At 41.1% G+C, this 25342-nt stretch overlaps 1 protein-coding gene across 1 annotated transcript in view; it reads right to left on the bottom strand.

Moving 5' to 3' along the window:
- Window positions 1-340: 340 nt before the first annotated feature.
- GALNTL6 (polypeptide N-acetylgalactosaminyltransferase like 6) overlaps window positions 341-25342 on the bottom strand; it is a 512064-nt gene continuing 487062 nt past the window's right edge. The window contains exons 10-12 of the mRNA XM_030018205.2: window positions 23378-23494; window positions 15876-16025; window positions 341-9830 (exon numbers count right to left, since the gene is read on the bottom strand). Coding sequence (XP_029874065.1) covers window positions 9663-9830; window positions 15876-16025; window positions 23378-23494 — 435 coding nt within the window. The 3' untranslated portion in view covers window positions 341-9662. The remainder of the gene's footprint in view (window positions 9831-15875; window positions 16026-23377; window positions 23495-25342) is intronic.

Here is a 25342-nt window from a genome sequence, read left to right on the forward strand (position 1 = left end):
TTTTTCAACGCTTCCTTACTTGTCACTTGAGGACTATTATGTGTGTACGACTGTTTTGTCCTCCTCATTTCTGTATTTACCTCTTATTTAAGTGGCCATTCAAGGTACGATTTACGCTATTGCCAGAGCTAAGTGTGCTCTTCGTTGGAGAAGACGACTTTGGTTTCTCTTTCTGTTGGTATTACACAGCTGGTGTGGCTGGGGGCTGTGGGAATGGCGAGCAGCCATACAGCCCTGGGCAGCCCTGCAGCTGGTTGGGCTTGTCCGGTCCTTCACCCACTCAACACAGCTGGTTATTTAAGCAGCAGTAGATGTACAACAAATCGAAACATTAATGGTGTAGCTTCTGAGAGGTATTTATTCATTCAGATCATGGTAATTTTTTTCGAAACTACTTCAGCAATCTTCTTTTACTTTGTATTCTGTAACGTAATACATCCAAATATAAAATAGGACAGGTGTACAATTTTTATTCCATAGTTCAGCTTCTTAATTACAGTCTAGTAATTTACAGGCATGTGCTCTCTGTAAATCCTTTAAGCATGTCTTGAAAACATTATTTTAATGCATCGGTAAGTTGGTCAAAGCTTCTACAGCTGTTGTTTAATAACATCTAAGCCAACTATCTCAGACTAGTCAGCACAGAAGTGTATGTTTTCATTTTACTTATTATAATGTATATATTACTAATTGTAGTCTATTGTATAATACTTCAAATGCACACACCTGAAAATGTTTTCCCCATTTTTTCAGAGAGCTATATTTCCTAAATTACAATAACCAAAGAATTTGACCTTGATTCCCAGAAAATTAGACAACTCCGTCTCACTTGTTGATTGACCTCTACTAGCTGCCTATCAGCCCAGCTCATCACTGGCTGCCTTGCCTACTAGCACATTGCTTAGGGATTACACAAAGTTGTCTCCAGCTCTTCTTGGCCCTTTAAAAATAGTTTGTAATAGTTGAATCGCCAGGGAATGTTTTGTCCTGAATGTTGTTTAACAGTGAGTGAAGGCTGTAATTCCAGACTCTCAGAAAAGTGAGAGAAATGGATATTTTGCAGGATACCTGCAGGAAAGGGTGTGTATTCACAGAGATGCCTGGAAAACACTCTGACCATCAGAAAGGCTAGTGGATACATAGAAGCATCTCAGAGGCTCAGAAGGGACCACAAATTTCTACTTTGCCACTTAATGCTTGGTAAACTGTGTGAGTGTTTACGTGGACTGGACTGCTGTGAAGCATTAAGACATGTGCAACGGACCGCATCATCTCGAGAGCTGGGCAATACTGAGCTACTTTGGCCAACAGAGTTTGAGGTGGAAAACTGCAGGTCAGGCCAAAGTTGGAAGGAATGTGCCCCCTGCAGGGACAGCAACGGTGGAGAATGATCCCCAACCCTAAAGAACAGGTTTATGTAGCCACGGTGCAGATTTGCATGGAAAACTGGCAGCAGAGCCCTGATGAAGCATCATTATCCCTCCAGGTGTAGATTACCATGAAAAGTTTCAAGGTAGAGCAGGAGCTGCAATTTGGAGGCTGATATGACAGGAATAAAGGAAAACAAACTTTAGGAGGGTTTATTTTTCTTCTATACGAAATCCCTCTTCCTTGGCTGACAATCCTTTTAACAGTGCATTTGTACAGCCTTCACACTGGTAGTCTGGTTTCCTAGGAACTCATTTAATGAAGGGTCAGGGCACAACTTCTATCCATGGGTTCTGGTTACAAATAAATGACTCTGGGGGTGTATAAAAACAAACAGGAAACAAATGAAAGGGTTCTCTGCTAATAGGAAAGTAAGAGTGATGTTTTACTGCCACCTCTGCAAATGCAGCTTTGATAATGAGAATCATAGGGACATCTTTTTATAGATAGTAACTTTGCTGACATACTGGGGAAGAAATTGGAGCCCTGTACAGCTGAAAGCAAAAGCTGCTGCGCGTTAGATAATCTCTCTCTTTTTGGGGAAAGCCCTTCTGATTCTCTGCAGCTTGACTAGAGGTTAACCTGTATCATGCATTCATCAGAGATTACACATCCATTTCAGATTTGAAATAATGCCTTCAGCTGAACTTGTTATAACCCCTTTGGTGGCTTATACAAACCACATTTTAATATAATTCTAACTCAGTTTCTTGTATCTACATTAGCTCAATAAGGATAATCATGCGTTAAAACCTGCTTGCCAAGCTTAAATTCAGCTACTTCTAAACATTCATAAGAAGTATAGCCACTGAATAAGATGCTTCTGTTCTTACATATTGTCCTCTCTGGGTAGCACTGAATTTTGAAGATGGGCGAGAAAGTAGATCACCAATGCAATTTTCTCCCTCAACGATGTTTGTCTGTCTGTGCTACGAGCTATAACTCTTCCATGGACAAAATCTGTCGTGAGACTGACACATACAGACAGAACGTCTCCCTTCTCCTCAGGTGCCCTTCTCCTCCCCAGCCCTCTGCTAGCACAAGCTGCAGCAAGGAAAGTACCCGAGGCAGAAGGGCTTGTGGCTCTGCCAAGTCAAGATCAAAGCAGCTTTAGTCACTCTTATTTTGAGAAAGGGATCTGCAACAGCAGAAACACCTCTCAGCACAAACCAGAAAGGAGGGAAGAAAGAGGACCAGCATCTGGCAGAATCCTGCAGATGGGGAGCCAGCAGAAGGGAAGAAACACCAAGTAGGAAAAAGAATAAAGAAAATAACCAAAATGGATAAAAAGAGGTGAATGCTGCAAGGAGTCATGAAAACAGAGCCACACTGTTCTTTTTTTAAGAGCTGTACATGATATCTGAAGAAAAACACGGGTCGCCTTGATCCACATACGGAGTAGGCAGAGCTACTTTGTACTGATCTGGGTTGACATTTCCTGGAAAATTTAGCTAAATACTCTTCCTCTTTCAAAAAAGCCTGAGATGCAGAGAAATATTAATCTGAGGTAAAACAGTGACCATAGTGTTCTGCTTCTATACACTATCCATAAAGTATCCTCAGGAACACACATACATACCTTGGAAAACTCAGCACTGGCTTGGTGTCCAGCAAAGCTTTGCTCTAGTTGCACTCATGTATTTCATGATCAATACATTTCAGATTATGCAGTTCTCTTTATTCTAAATTTAAGTCAGTCCTTTGTAGGAGGCGGTGGAACTGATTGCCTCTCAATTCCTGAATATTTGTGATGGAAATAAACATGCAAGCCCTGGTGTGAAGAGGTATCCAAAATTATCAGTGGCTGACCTTTGCAGGTCATACTCCCTTCATATCCAGAATTAAACCCAATTCCTGCTTCTTCCCTTTTACCACGTATTTCCTCCTTCCTTTCTCAATTAAACTGCCAACTCCTAATCTCACCATTTGGCCTTTCACCTCCTCACAAGCTCATGATTCCTGATCTTCTTAATCTAGGATCATTACCATCAATCACTCCTTTAGGCAAGTGAAACTTTTTTTTTTCACGGAGAGATGCCAGAGGCCTACAGATCTTTCAGGCTGATAATATTGTTTTAGTTCTGGTGCCAGTTGGGGTTTTTCACTAAACTCTGCCTAGTGGTGTTTTGTGCCAATTAGATGCTCCACACTGATCAACAGAAATTTGCTTGGGCTGTGATTCCTTCCAACTTCTTTCATTTACTGGGAGAGGTGAAGGATTAACTTAATTAAATCAACTAATACTTTGACAAAGCATTAGGGATACTGCCAAGGTTAATGAGGGCTAAGGTTAAAGAGGACCAAGTTTTCCTTTCCTATCTCTTAATGTCTTTTAGATAGTACCGCTTACCAGACTTGCCTTATTGCAACCCCCCTCACGTCCCTTACGCTGTCCGTGATATCCGTCTCAACGCTCTATTCATCTGCTTCTCTAAAATGGCTCATTGTGACTTTTTCTACATTTTCTGCTGAGTACGAGCTTTCCTGCCAGCCCTCCTTCTCATTCATATATTCTGTGAAGCTGGGCATCTACCACAGTGGCCACACAAAAGAAACAAACTTCTCTTTGTGTATAATTAACCTGCTTGACAGTGCTGTGGACATGACACCTTCACGTAACCACAAATTCTTATTGTTTTAACCCATGTCCTCTTTGTTCCTGTTGTCTGCGTTGTTTTCATAAGGGCCACTGAAGCACCTACTGCACTACCAGGTCCTGTAAAAAAGACAAAAATACTAAGATATCGGGAACCTTATAAATAGCTAAGACTCTTAAGGCATACCAGACTGCAATGTTTGAATGCAATTTTTTCAGGAACTGTTCCTAGAAAGTAATTTTTTTTTTCTCTGGCACTATGCTGTCCATCTACTGTGCCAAATGATGGCACATAATTTTCAGAAGTCCTGCCTCAGGAGTAGTACCACTGATATTAAGGATACACGGAAAGAATAGAAAGCCACCGCACAGAGCAAATGTATTTTCTGAATGCTACTGAAGCTTTGGAAATGTGATGCATTTTTCTGATCATCTCTAGCTAAACTTTCTCCTTGTTTGTTTTTACACAAGTTTCTTAGATAGTTTTTAGAGGGTTTTTTCCCCACTGTTTAGACTTTCTTCAGTCCAGTTAATTCAGAATTATAACAAGGAGATATGAGATTACAGGATACCTCACACAGATTTATGTATTACACATGGTTAAAAAAAAAACCCTGTCAGCAACTAACTACACAAATTCACTAAAACTTGGTATTTTTTTAAGAGTAAAAATCTTAAATACAAAGCACTATACACTAAAGATTTACTAAACTACATTACTTATTAATCTAAATTTTTCCAGTCAATGGATACTATTTTAAAACAAGAAGTTTAGCAAAAATCTCTTGGTACACTAGACATAATAGCCTGGTATTTTTCCTTGGGGTTTTTTTGTTACCTTTTGGTTTATACTTCCTAATTTTTTGAAGGTCTTTCAAAACTTTCAGACAGGACAAGATGCTCAAAATGTTAGGTAAAAGCACTCTTGGACCCTTGTGCTCTTTCTAAGAGGATATATGGAACAGATTTTGAAGAGGGTTAAACAAATGAATTAATGAACTTTATAATACTAATACCAGCTATAAAAAACCTACTTCTGATCACCTTTTTTGTTTTCAAGAGTTTTGAAATGGTTTCCCTAAGAACCTCAATGAATTAAAAAAACAAAAATAAACCCATTATCATATTCTTTTTTTAATGTACATCTTGTGCTCTCTTGAAAAACGCTGGGCTAACAGCATTAAAGATTGATGCTCTTTAAACAGAAAATGGATACACCCCTGGTGCCAGCCACATTGAAAGCCTCCCAATACTGCCTTCCTAAAATGCTCCATCCCCAATCTGTCTGCGTAGGTCAAAAGTGTCACACTCACTCAGTCCCCTGCAGAAGTTATCAGTAAAAATGCAAATGAATTCTGATTATGATGACTTTTTTTCTTTTTTAACAAAGGTGACATCCACTCTTACAGAGGTGCAACCCATCAAATCAGTTTGGTTAAGCTATTTATATATGTTTCTTCTATGATCTCTGTGGCATCCAATTTCACTGAGTTCATGGAGACATTGATGCCTGGTAAATTGCCAGTAATCAAAGGTTGTTAAGTGCTTGTCAGCTTCCTTTCAAGCTTAGTCTATCTTTATCATGAGGAAGACCTAGTTCAGCAGCTACAGACCATTTATTCGTAAACTTATAACACCCAGGAAGTATGCATTATATCATTAAAATATCCATACTGTTGCAGAAACATTTGTTCTAAAGCCACCTCATTTTTCTGAAATAAACTGTGCCCAAAGTGAAGTCTTGTCATGCCCCTGCAACAAGGCTGCTCTCCAACATGTGAAATGCTTTGTTTCCCTGCTCCTCCGCTCTCGTTTAAGCCCTCTCCTCCAAGGCTTCTGTTTAGTTTAGATTCTGGAATAGATGCAGGGAAACACATGTGATTTTAGAGTTTTAGTTGCACTTGGTGTTTATTCCAGTTTTTCCAGTTGCTCTCTCCTGTAGTAGTAGTTTGCTGGCCACAAAAAAAAGAGTCAGATAACCTTAAATGGAAAAAGTTTAGGGTAGGTGCTGATGAACTCTTAAGATACAAAAATCTGCTTTTTCAGGCATTTTGATTAAAGCCCTCAGTCATAAAGTAATTAACTGAAAAAACTGAAGCAAGTCTTCAGCTGGGCCAGATTAGTATAGCTCCAGTGAAACGATGAGCTCCCATCAGTTAATGCTACCTGTGCACTAGATTCAAAATATGTTCAGAACTATCGGGTATTTAGAAAAAAAATTCTGTGAAGAAACTTCATAGTCTTCTGAAGAAATGCATATTAAAGCCTGTCCATCCTATCAAGTTGTTCAGATGTTTGTTGCGTGGAAAAGATATGGTTGTAGGAAGACAAAGAAATTCTGAATGTTAAATTAGTCATGAAATACTGTTATCAGTGGAAAGCTTTGGAGAATGCTGAAGACAGAATTTAACTGAGAGGTAGGGGTGACCATTTATTACTAATAAAACTTTCTGTTGAAGGAGCCCTGTGCTTAGCAAGTCATAACCATTTTGCAAATCCATCATCCCAAACGTTACAGGAGCACAGCTCTGAAGCACTGTCCTTAGGGCCACCTTCTACCCATAGGAGGAGGATTACAGTTGTCTGTGGTGAAGCTGCATGCTAGCTTTTTTTGTCTCAGTTTTTAAAAGAAGAGTAATTTGCTTAAGCTGAGAACAGTGAGATAACTGTCTTCACTATCAGTCTAATGTGTCTATCATTTTTTTTCTGTGCAGTTCTGGTTACACTAAATATTTGAAAGATCACCCCATGAAGCGAAAACAAACCTCTCTCCTTCAGCTACCTCTTTCCACTGGTCACATATACATATGTACATATACAGACACACATATATGTGTGTGCATGTGCGTGTTTCTATGCTGCACTGTGGCAAGGTCTTATTGAACCTTCCTCAAGATACGGACCTTCATTTAACCTTTATATTTCCAGACTGATCAACAGTTGCTCACTGCTGACCCACAACAAACTCCAATATATTTTTAGTATATTTTGTCTATAAAACCTGAAAACATTATGTAGATCATATTTTTTCCCCCAGAACATCTGAATATTAGTTATGTGGATTGTTTTCTGACAAGGACTGCTAGAGCTTAGTATTCGTGTCCAGCTACGAGTGAGGGGAAGGTTTCCTTTGTCAGTGCAAGATGCTGCGCAATATTACTCAATGAGGGTTGTAAAAGGCATAGAAGTTCTTTGCCCCAATGGCTGCCTAGTTCCCATTAGACATTTCAGAATCAGACCACTGAGATGCAGTCAGACGCTGAATGATATAACCCTGCCAATCTGTGCATAACATAAACTGCTTAGCTGGTTTAGCAATTCTCCTTCGCCTCTCTATTTTGGGCATACAGTGTTGCTTCCAGGACTTTGACAGTTTGGGGCCAGTTACAATCAGCAGCTTGAGGGCTGCATTTACATTTTAGGCAGCCATTTTCTTCTTTTTCCAAACCCTCTTTCCTCACGTTCAGGCTGCAAATAAATGATGCTGCACCTGGGAAGGCTGACAGTCTGCAGTGGCTAGTCTGGTTCTGTGTACTGATAACTAAACAAATCTGAAGTATCCTCATACAGTAGCCTTACTGCTTCCGTTCCTGAGTGCACCATATCTTCAAGTTAAATTTAAACAGTACCTAAACAAGCTCACTTATTTTAAAATCATAAAAGGAGAAGTCTAACTCTACAGACACATTTCTTTCAGAGTATTTGAAAGATCTCTTTGCTAACTTGCAGCAATTGCTCAGTGTATGGATGCATTTCACAATTTTCCAAGTGCATGCATCCTGAGTGCTACAGGATCTCATTCCCCTCCTAAAAAGTTCCTATAACCTATAATTTTGGGTCTTACTCTAGAACTACAAGGTGCTGCCATAAAATAGCACATAGTTATTGGCACTAGAACCATCCTCTGGATGCAATCAATGCTCTTTGTGCATAAACACAGCTTAAGGAGCAATAAACAAAACACAGTCACCCTACTCCCTCAAAACAGGGTAGATTGCACATCAGTATTTTGGTTAGTCAGCCACCTCTCCAGCAATCAGAATAAGCAACTTAATTACATGTGATATTTTTGGAACCTGAAAGCACTGTTACAGCCACCTCTTAAAGGATGTGATGTATCCGCATTTATGGTGCTTTCATCTGTAAATTCATCTCTCAAGTAAAAGCAGGCCATATACTTACTTGCTATAAATTTATACTTGCTCTTACCTTGAAAAATCCCAAACTTATCAATTATGTTCCACACATCAGTATTAACTGATCTCTGCTGAGAAGAACAGTAGGCCACCCTACTGTTTTAGAGGCCTCTCATGCCAACAGCTTGATGGGTCTGAGGGACACCATGGGCCATAATGATCATCAGTGTGACAGAAGTCTGTCTTACCCTGAATTGTGCCTGTGCCTAAAGTACCAAAATACTGTAACATTTAACTTGTTCGCACTTCTTGTTTCCTCCGTCATGTGAGATCTACAATACCATTCACTTGCTAACTCTGGAAAGTTCATGTGATTCCCATCACAGATTTCAAAAACTCTGAAACCACCCAACTAGTTTCATGTCAATTTTTCTTTCCACTCCTATCTGTCAAGAGCACTGTAAGATCTCTGCAAGATCTTTTAAGCTGCACTGCAGGGAGTCAACACGCTTTTAGGTCATGGCAGTGTACCAATGTTAATTTGACTAACCTAGTTCAGCATGCAGTATGCAATTATTTCCTACTCTCCTGATGTGGTTTTTTTTCCCAGCCTATTTTCAGTTTAATTTATATTTTGGTAAGGATTCTACCTTTAGAAAAGATAGCTAGTCCACAAGCCTTCCATTATGCTGCAGCTGCTGCTGTTATATTTGTCACTAAAAAAAAATCTCACCTTGTGTGACAATGGGATTTGAATCACAATTGCTAAATATATCTTGTATAGAAATTTGATTGCTTTACTTTTTTTCCTGAAGGGGGGGAATGTGATGGCAAAACCTTACAGTTTATTTCATGCTTCACTACAGTGTAATTCTAGACCCTAAGATTTCTACCATTCCTATTTTGGTAATGAGTGGAATGTAAAAGGGAGGTATTTAAAAGTAATCGCAGCAGTTCTGAGGGTTAAACCTGCTTAACCCAGCCTTTTATTAAGAGAATGTCAACAGAGCATATATCTTGTCTAGGGAGTGCTGGGACATCATTATTCTTCTACCAGCATGTTTAGTTCTAAAACCTGGGATTTCTTCAGGTTCCTGTAGCCGTCATGCACACCATATACCCATCCCAAATTATAGTGTCTGTTCTGAGCTACTCACTACAGCAGGATTTGACCTGAGAAACTCTAGAGTTTTGTTTTACTTTATTAACTTGGAGTACTTTTAAACAGTTTTTAAACAAAGTTTTTCCCTTGACCAGCAAGGGAATTTTCAGCCTGAAGTTCTCAGCAGCATCCGGTGAGGCTCTTGGCCAAGTTCTTCAGATACTGTACATCCACAAGGACAGCCTGCTGGCTCTTGCTGTGGTATTTTCTTAATCCTCAGAACAGATTTCCTGGATCTAGGAAACTTAATTCCTGACTCCTTTGACCCAGATGCTGGCAAAAATGTAGTCTGCAGTCTGTACGTAATTAGGTGTGTTCATTTTTTCTTTTTTTTGTCTTTCTAGGAACTGGCCTTGCTGTTAAATTTTTCTAAAACAGTCATATTAGTATGTTCAAAAATCCACTGTTGAGTTTCAGATAAAGGATCACATCTGTTCATGAAAATCTTCTTCTCTGCTGGGTTGCAATCTATGCAGCTGCTGCTTACTGGATGGAACAAAGTTTTGTCCTACAGGAATAAAAAAAAAATAGAATTAAGAAGCAAATGCCAAGTCATTGGAAGAGTTCTCATTTTACAGAACATAGATTAACACAGCCCTATCTGAAATGATTTTGTGGTCTCTGCACGCTAACCTTGTGTAATAACCACAGCTATTATTAGGAAGCTGTAGAGAATGGAGTCTTTTTTTCCCTTGAGTTATTATCCTTCATGAAATTGGGGATTCAATAAAGAATGAGGAGACATCTTCTGGTCTTCAACTAACAACCACGTAATATAATGAAAAAATAGAATGTCTTTTAATAATCTTTGCATGTCATGTGCTTGCCTGGAGCCCATTTAAACGTCTGAACCTGAAAAGTGGAGGGTTTTTTTGTTTGGATTTGGTTTTGACAGTTTCTATCGTGCTTCTGGGCAGGAGGGTCTGTAACAACCTCTCTGGAAAATGGATACTCTTCAACTTGATGGAGGTGTTAATAATTCATTTTTAACTGGTGAGATGGACAGACAGACACAGGACTGATGATCTCAGTTCTCACCCCATGAAATGCTGACTTTGCCTATCGCCTCAATAAGACCAGGCACTGAGAAACACTCTCTCTCCTAATAAGAAGGAAATCCTAACACAGTTTTAGCTCCCTATGGAGATTTTGGGAGGATAAGCACGGATTAAGTTGCTTTAAAAAGGATATTTATTATGATTAGTTTTATTAATTTTACTTCACAAAACTGGAGTGAATTGTAAGTAACCTGACTGTGAATCTTTGGTAAAGTGGAAACTACCCAGACAAGCAACTGGTATATGCAGGTTGGGTAGTTTCAACGTACTTAGTTCACGTAGGCAAGTGTTTGAGAGAGACAGATGTGGGAGTGATTAGATGGTTTGAAAGTTTCCAAGGACTATACATTTACTGTATGTGTTGAAATAAATTTCAGATTACTCTTGGTAAGCCACATCCAGGCTTTTCCCCTCTATGCCCTGTCAGTATTTTAATACTAATCCAGGATGTGCCTGCTTGCCCAGTTTGTATGTGTGTGTGGGAAGCTACTTGTCAAATTGCAATTGATTAAAAACTCAGAAAAAATGCTCTGCGTGCTGAGCAACAATCATACAGAAACTTCTCTTTAACTAAAAGTACCCCACATTCAAAAAAGAAGCATGAAGACAAAAATAAATATAACACAATAAACTGATAAGAACCAGTAGCTATTTAAAAACACTTTTGAAAAAGAAAGTGGTTTTTTTTTGTTGGTTTTTTTTAAATTTAGGAAAGATGAAATTGATTGATTTTGGGGGTTGTGAAACACTGGTAAAGTACAATGCCCTTTTTTTATATTAACATATGCAACAAAGAGCAAAGTCAAAGGCATCTTGTGCTCTGGCTGAGGGCGATGGTGTTACATCTGCCTTTCACAAACACTGGTTTTCATCTCCAGCATCTGCCCTTCCCCCAAAACAGTGGGTAAACACATGCACTCACAAGACTGTAATTCAGAGGAATGCTGTCAAAGCCAACAGGACTAAACTGAACGGGTAGAGGCCTTTCCGTCGTGTTCTGTTTTGCTCTATGAGGTGAGCAGGTAGGATACTTCAGCTTGCAAGAAGGGGCTAACTGTACCGTGTACAAAGGGCTGTCGTGTCCCTAGGAGGAGGTGGGCCTGCCAGAACTCCCAAGCACCCGATGCGGTGGTGCAGGCACCCACTTGCACCTTGCCAGCTCCTCCTGCCCTTCTGTGAGAGGTTGATGGAGCGGCACTGCCCAAAATCAGGACACAGTGACTGCCACGGCCACCTGGCCTGCTGTGGGGCCTTGGAGGAAGGTGGCATCTGGTTTTCCTTGCATTATAGCTGGGCATGAGGGTCAGCCAAGCTATTAGGAAGCTGAAGCTGGAACACTAGAAGCTTTAATAGGATAGCTGGTACAAGAAGAAAGGAAATGGCTTCAGTACAAAAAGCGTGCTATGAAAAACACTCCAGCCTTTCCGAAGAAAGCTGGCAGTCTTTCTTCTCAGAATAATCCAGGGGATGCAATTTTTTGAGTGAAGCATTGTTGGTGCTTTCTTTTAGAAAGTCTGGTTATTAGGACAGAAGAGCATCTTATAAGAACTGGGACACAGTTACCACTCTAGAAAAACTTCTGGCTGCCTTAGCTATATATAAAGGCCCATTAATTTATCATCTCAAGCTTATGCTGACCTAAGGTCAAAGCCTGCTGCTCTTACAGATTTCAGTGGCCACAGGCTCAGGACTTTAAGGGGTAACAGTTGCGTGCATCCCAGAGAAAAACTTTCCAAGAGAAATATATAAATTCCTATTCACACCAATACTAGAAAACCACAAGAGCTCTTCTGGAGACACTTCTAACACCTGAAAACAGCAGAGTGATTTTTTTTTTTTGCTTCTGCATGAAGGCAAGTCTGAAGATTATTTGCAGAAGGAGAAACTTCTTCATAAGATAATGGGCCTCAACAGTTCAGAGGGTTGGTAATGAAACACAGAGCCTTTCATTTCTTCTAGGTCACTGCTGTAACTATGGCCAAGGTCAACAGCAACTGGAAGTCATTATCAGCTGGTGGCTGCGGTAGTTTATCTGAAATTAGTTGGTAGCCCCAGCGCAGTTTCAGTAGGACAGATGTCCATATGGTAAAAGCCACCATCATGATGACATGTCTTCGGCTGTCTGAGGAAACAATCTATGCGCCTACTGTGTGAAGAGTGAACTTACTCTTACAGTTTGTCCCTGAAGCTGTCAGGAGAGTATGAGCAAACCATACTGTTCTGGGCACAGTTTTTGACGTTGTCAATCTAGCGTCTATCATAATCACTAGGCTCAGGGTAGAATTACCGTACAATGAAAATGATTTTGCACAACTGTTTCTTTTTAAAGACCTACTAAATCAGCCCTCTCTTGGATACTTGTGTTCTACAAATAGCACTAATGGGACTAAGGCACATAAACTGAATCATACTTTATCAGAACTGATGTATTATTACCTGTCAACACAGAATGATGCTACACTGAAAACCAGAGGTGTATTCCTTCACTGGGAGGAATGGAAATTTGTAGGCACTGTTGCTCTTTGGCTCTGGCATGCTTAGGAATCTCAAATAGAGTCAAGGAAATGGCTTTAGCTTGGGAAGCCACTGTTCTCCCAAATCTCTAATAATTTCAGGTTATTTACATTTATTTATCTAATTTCTCACATTGCTCCCATCACTGATGGGAGCCCCATTATGGTGTCAATATTTTTTTTCCTGGTATTAAACTCACTTTCTTCTATTTCCAACCCACAGTAGTGTTTACAGTATTACTTGGATTCATTCTACTCCATTGTTTCTTACAGGGTTTTCTTAAAGGTACACTTGGCTGTAGACCAGTATTTTGGATTGGTCCTAAAAAAATTGATTACTTAATATCACAGACTTACTAGACTTTCAAATAGTTGCTCAGATGTAGTTTAAGCACCATGGGAATAAGAATAGTTTTTTGACACATGTTTATTAGTGGTAGTTTTGGTTTCATTCATCTGAAAACAATCCAATTTGCACAACCTGAGACTGCACTGCAATGAGAAACAAAGTGCAGGTAATGGGGATAAGCTGGAAATTTTTTCAGAAGAGCACTCCTTACCCAAAGTAAAATATAAATGTATTCTAGTTGCCACTAAAATATTTAAGCTGTTTTTATTTGCCAGTATCCAAATACAGGTTGTTAGGGTTTCTATGCTATAAGAATAAGGAGTCTTAAAACAGTGCCTGGCTTCAAACTGTATTTGCAGCACTTCGTAATCACTTCACAGCCCTAACTTCTTCTTATCAGTGGCTCGAGGATGCAAATGATCATGAGAAGAGACTCATCCTTAAAAGAATAAAAACCTCTTAACTTCTAGTTTTATAGGAACAGTATGACAGCATGGTAAGAAACACTTCATATTAAGCATCTTATAAGATACTGACAAACAAGGTCATTTTTCCTAGAACATGGGAAAAATTATCAGCAGGATGGATATGTGACCATTAGGAAGCTACAGTGTCTGTAAGTGGTGCAGAGAACAGAACAGAGTTGCTGACCTGCTCTCTGTTTTTTAAAAGGAGGCACTTCTTGCTTAACCAGACTACTACTCTTATTTATTTAGGGTGCAATCTTAGTAGCATACCATCCTCCAGGTAAAGGGCTCTAGTACAGATACAGTTAAACCGATATAACATCCTTTTCTTGTACAGTTTGGTTTTTTTTGAGGGGGTGGGGGGGGACACACTATAAATCTTATTGCCAAGGTGCTTTCAAAACTAAATAAGCATTATATCATTAGGATTTTAGAGGTATAGCTGTACCACCAAAAATCTCTAATGTAAATCTGCCCTGTATCTGAGGATATAGACTATGTGAAACAATAAAAAACTACTCACTGTGTAGCCAAACTAAAACTAAGCCTAAAGAAAACCATGTATAGATAATTCTACTATTCCAATGCAGTTTCTTAATTTGAAGGTTTATGCAAACTAATCAGCTTGCTGTCAGGTTGGTATTACAGTTAAGACTGTGTCAGTACTTCCATCATAACAAAATTTTGTGGTGTTTCTTGCTGAGATGGAAATGCCTGCCTTGCACTGAGAATTTTTATATGAGCCCTGTCAGCCTTCTGGAAATTAAAAATGAAGCTGTGCAGAGAATTTAATAGAACTCACACTGTGTATTTTTTTCAAATATCATTTTTTTTAGTTATCTGCTGTATTCTGTCCTCATCAAAGGTGATGAGCCTTATAGAGGGCAGCTCCAGACCTGCATTTTGTCTTATGAACCGGCTACATTAAGCACCAATGAAGTGCTAAAGGTATGAAAGCTTCTTTCTTGCAGCTCGGGTAGGCAAAAAGATAAATCGGAAGGGTTTTGAAGCAAGAAGGTATTATTACGGCATTATAAAGCCAGATATGCAGCAATAGAGCCCTGACAATTTATATCCTCTAAATATGTGGCCCATACATTCTAACTTTATTACAGGTAATACCTCAGTTTCAAAGGGATTACACTTCTGGAAAATCTTGTGGTAGATCTCCAACTGTAACATAAATAGGGTAAAAAAGGCACAGGCTAATAAGTAGGCACTCAGAAAAAGGGTTGGGGCAAACCTATTTTCAATGGTTCTGAATTAGTTTTCTACTATATGTAATTTCAAACTAGAAAGCAGTATTGAAGTTTATCTGGCAAAGACCAATTCCTGGCACTTTGGCCTCAGCTTAAGCAAGGCGGTGGGCAAGGCACAGTGGTCAAAGAAAAATGAAAGATGTGTGAGAGAAATCCTCAGTGCTTCAGAGAAATGTATGTCCCTACCCTGCATAGAATACAGAGTTTATTAGTGAAATCTTTAATCAAGGCAACTTGCTGATTATCCATTTAAAAAAACTAACAACAACAACTTGGTAGCATTATCAGGACTTTTTGCCCTAAATGAGGCTCTGACATTTTCTAGCTTGACCTCCTGTTTCCAGTGATCTACAAAAATGGGCTGAAACTTAGCAGATCAAAGTAGTGTCTAAGCTGCTTATCTTTAGTTTATAAACTCCTGCCTTCTTTGGGCTTACAGCAGTGCTTTTAATGTTGGGTTGGGCTTGGTTTTTTTTTTTTTTTTTTTTTTTTTTGAGGGAGATTTTTCTGCCACTTGTAACCTCTAAAATGTAGTAAAATAATAATATTTAACTCATGAGCAGCATTTCTTGCTGCTGTCACATTGGATGAAAATATTTCCAACAGTGCCTCTGTTAAAATGACATAAGCATCTTGAAGTGCCAGAATGGTAAAACACCTTTCAGGGAACAGATCCAACACAGACACCCTCTGAGCTGGATCAGATCCATTTTCATTTAAATTTGACCTAAATAGCTGAACGCTCAAAAGGAACATACTCTAGAGGGATTACCACAGAATTAAATTGGAATAAGACAGGGTGGATTTTAAAACAAAATTTCTCTGATGGGAAAACACAAGCCTGTGCTAAACTGAATATAGGCTCAAGACAGTCTGAACCTCTGAGACGCCCCACAGTGACTCCAACCTTCCTATAGCTCCAGTGCTGGTTTCCCTTCATCCCGTGACAGTCATACAGTGTGACAGGGCTACTGTGTGAAATGGCGTCAAAGCAGAACTTCCTGGTGTGAAGTGGCTCCCCAGGGCGGATGTCTTCTCTCCAACCGAAGGTGAAGAGCTAGAAAAACAATCAGGCAATATAATGATACATTACTAGTGAAAAACATTTAAAACCACACACAAAGCTTGATGCATGTTTCCCTACTCCGCACATCCCAGCTGCTGGTGAAATGAGATCCTGCCTGTGTACGTACGATTCAGTGATGCCAACTGCCTTAATTAAAGTGCATCAGCGGCAATGTGGAATATACCCCAGGAAGGCACAATCCCTATGGCAGGGAAGGAAAAAAAATCTCTGGCAACACAGTGCTGTGGAGAGGAGAGGGGATAAGCTGTATTAAAGCCTTTAGTTACCCCAGTTAAAGCAGCACTCGTTTGCACCAGGACTACAGCTACCTAGGACTCAGAAAGCCTCTGCTAGTGATGTTCCTCTAGCTCTCATTTGGGTCTGAAGAAGCTGCCTAGAGAGATCTTGCCATCATAGCATCTTTCCCACATTTAATCATCAGTTTCCTTCTGTTTATAAGGGTTACTGTTAGCATATCCTCTCTCGACTGTCTCCCCCCCCCCGCCCAAAACACACGTTAAATGATCTTCATCTTTCTACTGTGAAACCTGTGAGCTACAGGCAGCTTGTTAAAGCCCTTTTTCTCGCTGCCTGAGAGGAATCATGGAGGCTCACAGTTAGAGGAATCCTTCTCATTTAGACACCAGCTGTCTGAAATGATGCTGTGACACTGCAGTCTTTCAATCATTAGATGAAGGTGACAGGTCTGACAGCACCAAATTTAAAAGATGCAGAGTGCATTTTTCTTTCCCATGGACCAATCCTTGCAGAAAACAGGTTGCAGAATGTAAATTACTACCTAGAAGCTCTGCTGAGAGCTGTGAGGTTTTTCTTTTTTTGCCTTTGTCTTTTTGGTGTCAGTGCTATTCTTTGGCTTTCTGCATGACTTTTGATTTTCCATAGTATAAACCAAAACATAACATTGGGAAAGTGAAGCTCTGTTTAAACAAGCAAACTTTGCTAGTGGAAACTGTTCAGCTGTGATGGTTCATGTGGAACTGCACACAGGCTCCTTACCCAGAGAAGCAGCTCCCCATATTGTGCTCAGACTGCCTCCAGCACTGCAACTACCTCATCTCAGCGTCGTTGCGGTCCCTTATCTAGCACCCTGCTCCCTGCAGCGTGTACATTCCCCGATAGAACCAGTACCTACAAATCCAAGCTCAAAGTCATGTGGGTCTGATCCTGAATACTTCTGTTGTGGTTTCCAGGTTTTAACCCTTTCATTGTGACAGCTATCTTCTTTCCATGGTCTTCCTAAAAGATACATCTTTTTAAAATGCTGCATCTTCAATGCTGTACCATCCCCCAAATGCCACATTTGAGAGGTGTTCCTGTTTCCCTCGGCCTGCAGGCACAAAATACAAGCATATATCTGCATATTTGCCTTTTTTTGTTGTGTGTCTTATTGTAAGCCCTTGTGCTCTCTGTTAGCTGCTGTTGCTCCCTATTTACTTCTGTATTACAGGTTTTCTAGACAACATTTTCTTAATCTGCCCCTGTGTCTTGCTTATTTCTTATTTCTCCCAGAGTGCATTTTACATTTATCTGCAGTAAAATGTAGTGGACAGCTTTAACTTAATTTTCAAAGCAATTTCTGCTTTTCAAAAGGTTAAGTCTTTCTCCACTTTTCTTCATGTTTCTTCGAAGCACCATCACGGACTCCCTACAAAGATAACTCATCATTTCACAAGCAAAGACAGAACTAAGATTTGGTACAGAAAAAAGCTACGCTGCTGTTTCTTTAGAAAAAGAGAAGTCTGAGATAATTTTCCTTTAGGGAAAAACCAACAAAAGCCATTTTCTTTCTCTTAGCCTTTACCTTTCTACAGCCAAGTAATAAACCTAGAGTTCAAAGTGATGAATAACAAATACCTAGAGGAATGGTGTGGAACAGTGGTTCTGTGATATTCTCGCTCTCATCACTACAAGAGAGAGATGCTCTTGCAGGACTTGCCTCGTCTTTCCCAGTGGGTGCCTCTCCCAATTTCTCATTCTGTGCATGACTGGTGAGCTGAGGGGCCAATTCCTGTGGCTCTCTGGACCTTGGCCCGATGACTACTACCCCGCTGAATGCATCGGTACACCTGAAAGAGCTCAAGCTAGCCTTTAAATCAGATCATACTGATCCAGGCTATCCCTTTGGCTTTTCCACTTCTGTGTGGTTTCTGAAGACGGCCAGGGCCGTGTCCTGTTTGAAAGTCAAGACATGGTAACAGATAGGGTTTTTCTTATTCCCTTCCACTGAAAACTGGGATCTGTGTAATACTAGATCTCAAAGTTTAGACTAGCACAGATTCTTTTTCCTCCTTATTAGCCTCCCGTTTTGTAAAACAGTTTCATTTTTAAAACAAGTACGTCTTCTCCCTAGTGATACTATTATAAAATCAACATTGTTAGGGGCAGGAACTCAGTTTTAGGACTAAGAGAGAGAAGAGAAGAAAAATTGATCAGAAAAAAGGTTGTACTTCTCTATACACCCAATTAATATTAAGATCTTGTAATTACAGGCAAAATTTGAAGGTTTACAGTCCCAATCTCATCATTCTAAGCTATCCTCCATTATACAGCAAATTCTCTCTAGTGAACACTAGATCTGGCCAATATAAAAATTCTCTCTCTGCTGCATAATGTGCAACAATGCTACACATTATTAGCTGAAGTCCTGCGTACATAATGCTCTGCTTTGCCACCACCCGTCACTTTGGATTTTCTTGTTCCTTTGACCTAAGCTGTTAGGAGCTATCTGCATCAGATTTTGTGAGAAATGGACAAACCCTTTTGTACCCCTTCATTCATTCCTGTCTGCTTGATGATTTGAAACAAGGCTGCGCTTAAATCTTAACAACATTATTAACAAACAGCAGGCTGGTTCTTCACCTGCAACCTGCAGGGCTGCTGTTCACTGCTCCTTGCTGGACCCAAGAAACCCTCTGTCCTGGCTCAGCGGATGCTCATTCTCCTCCACCGCCTTCCCTCATACCACAGAGCCTGTAAAAGCATCCTCTGCATTTGCAACCAAGCAACCCCTCCGCCCTCGTGCTTTAGCTTTTCATGCAGCCTAGCCCTGTCACGCAGTAACTAGGGAAAATACAGCTTTCCAGCTTCATTTATAATTGGCACAGGGCCTGAAGAATGATTGCCTGATACACCCATTGGCTTGGGACCATCTATAGGACAAAGGCCCTTTTGATACCATTAATACTTTCCAGCCTGACAACGTTGCTCAATTACTCGCTTCCTGGCTGGGGTCCGTCAGCTGGCGTTGTGTGCTTTGACTACGGCGTTAGACTTGAGCGGACAGCATGTGCCGTGCACAAAGATGAAACGCTGTGTTTCGGAACTGGGCTCCAACTCGCACTGTACCTCCAAGTAGAGAAGAGCAAGCTGAGCAGGCTTCACGGCTACTTGCTGGGCTGTGTTAGAGATGATGCCTGTCCACCTACTCCCTGGCCAGGCTGGGGGACTTGAGGAGAAAGACAGATGCCTGTCATTTTCCTTTGCTGCTGGTTATCAGTTCAGCGGAGTCCCAGTTTCCCCTGAAGCCAGAAGTTAGCTCTGGGAAGACAGAGGCAGAAGAATGCCATGCCATGCCATGCCACCCTCCTGCCCCTTTCCTTCCCCTCTGGTTTTTAATTTTGGGGAAATTTCCAGAAACCGCAGCGACACTCATCCTTGCTTCTCCTGTTCAGCAGAAAGCCTGCAAGTGCCCCACGAACCTTTTGTCTGCTGTTTGCCTGCCGGGGCTTATACAGCCCTGGGGTGGAAGGTCTCCTTCTTCTCCTGGGGGCTGCTAAAGGGCTGTGCCCCCCCAGCACGGCTGCTGAGACTGTCAGCTTTTAATTCCTGCCCTGGTAACGTGACATGGATCAAATGGCACAAAGGATCATATCTCTGTCTAGCGTCAGCGTCAGCACTAATGCCTGCTGCACTGGTCACATCAAACTACTATAGTATGCCAGTGAACTCTGTGTAAAATTATGCCAGACGTTAAAAGACCAGCTCAGTGTCAATCCATGCTATTTGAAATACGGTAATAAAATGCTTGATATTTTCAATAATACTGCTAGTTTCTACTGGCGTAGGTAGAAATCATGTCGGCAACAAACTCAAGAAGATATAAGCAATAAAGAGGAGCTCTCTGAGGGTTGGTCAGGTGTTCGGCAGTTCTTCCCAAACGTTCTTTAACAAAGTTAATCTTCATGGCTTACTGTGGTGCAAGTGGAAGATCACACCCTTTCTTCTTGGATGTTTGAGATGTTTCATTAGACTGTGGTCTTACACGCACTACAGGTAACGTTCCTGCCCCGGCAGCCTTTGGGATCAAGTAAGGAGAGCTCGCTGAGAAATTTCCATCAAAATATACCAACCTAAACCACACTTTTGTGGGAATTTTTTCACTTCTGTTGACTGTCACCAACATAGTGACAGATTTTGCTTGCCAGGTTGGAAGCTGAGATTTTTGCCCTGCAGGATCCTGGGGAGCTACAGGGCATGGAGGCATTGGCTGTGGCTAGAGTAGTGGAAGCCCAGGTACTAACACAGTGCGTATGGTCCCTGCCCTGTGAGCTGCATGAAACTTCAGGAAAAAGGGGGAAAAGGATGCTATCTTGTTTCTGAAAAAAATCCCCCAAGTCCTGCATCACCAAAATGTTTTGACCTTATGAAAGGAAACATTTTCAGAATTTCTTTTCTAGAGGAAAACTGAAAGTTCTCCTCTGGATGAAATATTTTGCACATTCTATCCCATTTCCTATGGGATAGAAATGCTGAGTTTCAGCCAGGTCTCCTATCTTGATTCGGTACTTCTTTCTTTCTCAGCTGGTATCTTTAAAATCTGTACCTTGCACAAACTCACCCTTGAAATCTATCAGCCAGATGAAGGTGCCTCGTAACAGGAGTCTGAAATACTTGAGTAAAATTAGTTTTGTTTCGTTTCAAAACTAATCCAGAAACCAATAGGATATTACCACTACTGAAATCATGCAAATAAAAAGATGCCCAGCAATACAGTAGCAGATATTATGCCAGGTCCTTCTACATTATGCCAGGTCCTTATCTGGTAAGGTAGAACACAAAATAATCTTCTAAAACTTCTGTTTTCTGGTTTTAGAAAATAAGGTTCCTTTCTAAGAGAAAGTGAAATTACATTTATTTATTTATTATAATAAATTCCCTTATATTTTTATATATATATTATATTTTTATATCTATATCCACAGATATCTCGATAAATGGATCATAATTGTATTTGTTTATCACCCCAACTGTCTTCTAAAGATTCTCTAACATTTCTCGCTAGGATTTTGACTGACAGGCGGCTAAACCACGGGTAGCGACGTTCCTGTCAGAGGGAAGAACAACCTGCGAGTGCAGCGCTCCCTCCTAGAGCAAAAAAACCCAAAACCCAAACCAAAACCCCACAACCCCCAAACCCGAACCGAACCGAGAGGGGCTGAGGGCCGAAGAGCCGAACCCCCCGTCGCTCATGGAGCCGGCCCCGCTCCCGACGCCACTCCGCTGGTGCGGAGCTGCCCTCTGCCGCCCGCCCGCCGCCCGGCAGCCCTCCTTCCGCCCCGCCTCGCCTCAGCGGCCGCGGGCAGGCGCCCAACCGAAATGGCGGGGCTCGGGCCTCGGCGGGGCTCGGGCCTCGGCAGGCCTGGCCCAGCGCAGCCGCGCCGCTCGGGTGGGACAAGCGTCCCCTTCGCGGTGTTTTCCACGCCGTCCCGGCGGCGAGAAGGCGCCGAGCGGTTTCACGCCAGCCCGGCAGAAATAATTCGTGGTGACCCCCCCCCCCCCGGGAGCGCGCCTCAAAGCGCGGGCCTGCTTGAGGCTCCCCGGGTCTGGTTCGGCCAGCCGAGGAGCCGGTCGGCTCAACTCCTTTCGTGCTAGCTTAACCCCGCTTGTTTTAATGAAGTCACCTTTCATCGTTAGCGTAGAATGAGACCTTTACGTCCGACCTGATCCCAGACGTCACAATGCTCTGGAGCACGCTGAAACACGGATTCCTCCCCGTCCTTCTCCCTTTGCGTCCCTTCCCCTTCCTCACAAGTACTGTCTCCTTCAAAGGGTATTTCAAGTCTCCCTTTTCCCTGCTAGTTTTTTTTCTTCTCTCACCTTTTCATCCAGTTTCCTTCCCTCCTTTCTCTCACCCCGGGCAGTCTCAGGACTGCCTCCCTTCTTGAGGAGGGTTTGGAGATCTTCAGGTTTGCGGATTTTAAAGCCAGGGAGCACTGTGGTGATGCAGTCTAGACCATAAAACTTCCTTCAGTTAATTGTTTGAATTACTGGATACCTTTCATGAACAAAACAGGATTATATTTATCTAGTCTCGGCATCCTATCACTGTGCTTTATCTGTGGTAGCTATGTGAAGAAGTCTCCTTTCAGCAACTTTCTTTTTCCCATATTGGCACTTACCTAAATTGCGATCATCCCTCAGCTTCTCCGTTTCATTCACTTGCACCTCTCCCCCTGCATTTCTCAGTATCCTCAGAGAACGATTTCTTGACCTCAGCCTTCAAATACCCCTCAGAACTCCTCTCTCCTGAGCTTTTAAGCTTTTACAAAGTGCCACGTGCGACTGCCAGGTCAATTTTTCTCCTCAGCATTGGGAATTTTTTCTAATCTGGGACTTTCCCCCATGAAAGGCACATTCACTAAAATTGCTAATCAACGGTTAGGTTGTACTTTTCATCTGGATTCTCTGCTCACCTTGGCCAGACCCACAGCCTGTGGGTCATGATCCCTTTCCTGTGGCACTCACAGCCACAATGAGTACAAATCAGAGCTCTTTTCCTCCGTACTCCTGAGAGCTCATCTTTTTCTACCTAACCAACCTAGATAAAAGCTTTTTTGAGTCTTTATCATTCCTTGTCTTTCTGAAACCCTTTCTTTCTAGCTTTTACCCATTTATCTCACTTACGCCTCACACTCATTTAAAATATAACCGCTTATTGAGCTTATTGAGATGAAAGCATAAAAGCAGAAAACCACTAGAGCTTTACAAGCCCAGGTACTATATTTAAAATATTTTCAGGTAACTGAACCAAAATCAACATGTTTTCATGACACAGTGGGGGAGAATGGGGCACCAAAAAGCTCTTTGGGCACTGAATTCCTTTTGGAAATGAAGACTAACACGCAGCCTGGGTGGCAGTTGGAATTTCCGAGGTTATGTTAAAGAGTACTTTGTAAAAGCCATTAAGGTCAGCAATCATTCACAAATTATTTCTACACCCTGCTTTGCCTTAGGAAAAGGAGAAGCCCTTAGAGAAATGTTTAGAAACTGGAAAAGAGAAGCAACAATTTTACCCTGTTTTTCTCTTTCTGCTGTTAAAATACCTGTTCGTGTGACCACGTCCGTTCTGAGCCATCCTTCACGCAGATGTCTAGCCTCAGCTCAGTCCCTGTGGCTCCGTGTTTACTGTCCACACACAGGTTGGCTGCCACGTTTCGAATCTGCAAAACCAAGCAGCAACAATTCACATTAAACCAGGCAGCGGAATAAAGCTTCCAAAATTAGGGCGTTAGGAGTTTAGCTCTGAAGGGCTTGAGACTGACCATTAGTTACATAAAACTGGTGGGAACTACTTTTTACAGGGTAGGAAGCCACGTCCTTACTCTTTTGGAGAGCAGCTTTAGAAGCAGCAAAGTTTGAAATAGTCTGCTTAACAAATGAAAGGTAAGTCTGTATGAAATATTTTCATGCAAAGAAACTAAGAGAAAAAAAGGTCCAGGAAGTTCAAAGCTTGGTCTGACTGCTTCTTCCCTCCTACCAGAGCAAGACAGATCAACTGTATTAAGAGGAAATGATTTCTGTATGAGTCTTTAACAGGCTTTGGAGCAGTATTTCTTGAAAACTCAGGCACGCCCTTTTCCGATCCTTGTTCTTACTTTGACACAATAACACCATTGTAGATAAGGTTACACACTAGTGCCTGAAGTGCATAAAATTAAAAAGTACTTAATAAATCTGTACTGAAACTATGCTTACCCATGGAGGTTCCTTGTGCTGTCTGCACGCCTTCTGCAAACACTCTGCAGTGTAATTTATTCTTAAAAGGAAAATCTCATTTTTGAGACTGAAGCAACTGAGTAATAATTAATCTGTGACTATCTGTCATACCAGTTACCTACCACTGCTGCCACATATATTTTTTTAAAAGACTGGGTTGAAAAGGAGTAGGATGCCCACTGCCACCAAAAGGAGTAAAATCCCAAATTTATTTTGCAAAAACATGCAAGTTTCTCCTTAAGTACCTTAGTTGGGCTATTTAAAAATCCTTTAGTCACCTCCAGAATGAACAGGATTTCTTAAAAAACCTTACTCTGTCAATGAGATACGCAGAAACTGAGTGAGTAATCAAAATGTACATACATGCATGGAAACATGCACAAATTCTGTATGTATAATATATAGAAAGCAGGTGCATATTTTGACATTGGCCACTCCTTTGATCCTTATTTAAAAAAAAGAAAAGCTAGATGCCAAATGGTGATACAGTTGAGTTGACATTTGTATCTTTCCAAGGAAAATATTTTAGATGTCACTGTTGTTGCCATATTATGTTAGACAAATGTAAACATCACCACTGCATACCTCATCCACATCCAAAGGATGGAAAACTTCTCAGCATAGCACAAAACATTGCAAGGAGGGGCAATCCTCATGCTTGCAAGACACATGGGAGAGCTACTCTGCTCTTTTTCTCATTCTGGAGGACTGGAATCGAGTCTATTCACCATGATCTAAGAAAGATTTAGACAGATGGGAAAGCAACAGGAAGTGGAGAAAATGTAAAAACCATCACCTTCAGGAAAGGTTTTAGGAGCTGTATTTGTTTAGCTTAGAAAAGAGCAGATTGGGCAAATGATGGGGGAGCATCAGTTTGAGCAATTAGCTCCAAGAACCTTTGAGCCTTCACCAGAGCTGAGAGACTTATTCTTCTAAAACTTGCACAAGCCCAGTTATAGATTGTTTTTACTTTTTAAAATACAATAAAAATTGCTATAGATGCGGTAAAACACTAGCATTTCATACACACAACCAGATGCAGAAACCCAGCACTGAGCAGCCCCCCAGTACAAAGGGTCATGTTAACTGAAAAAAAAAGGATGAAAGGTGATTAGTTCTCAAAACCCCTGCCTTTATTTTCATATCATCCAGCAAAAGATACAGGAAAGAATAATTTGAGGAATAGACTTTAATTTTATATTTTTAAAGTTTCACGTGAAATACCTACGCCAAGTGTAATTTTTTTGAGAGTGTTCAATCATTTCTCAGTGCACTTAAATTTACATTGTATA

The sequence above is a fragment of the Aquila chrysaetos genome, chromosome 1 (assembly GCF_900496995.4).
Source record: "Aquila chrysaetos chrysaetos chromosome 1, bAquChr1.4, whole genome shotgun sequence".
Classification (NCBI taxonomy): Eukaryota; Metazoa; Chordata; class Aves; order Accipitriformes; family Accipitridae; genus Aquila; species Aquila chrysaetos.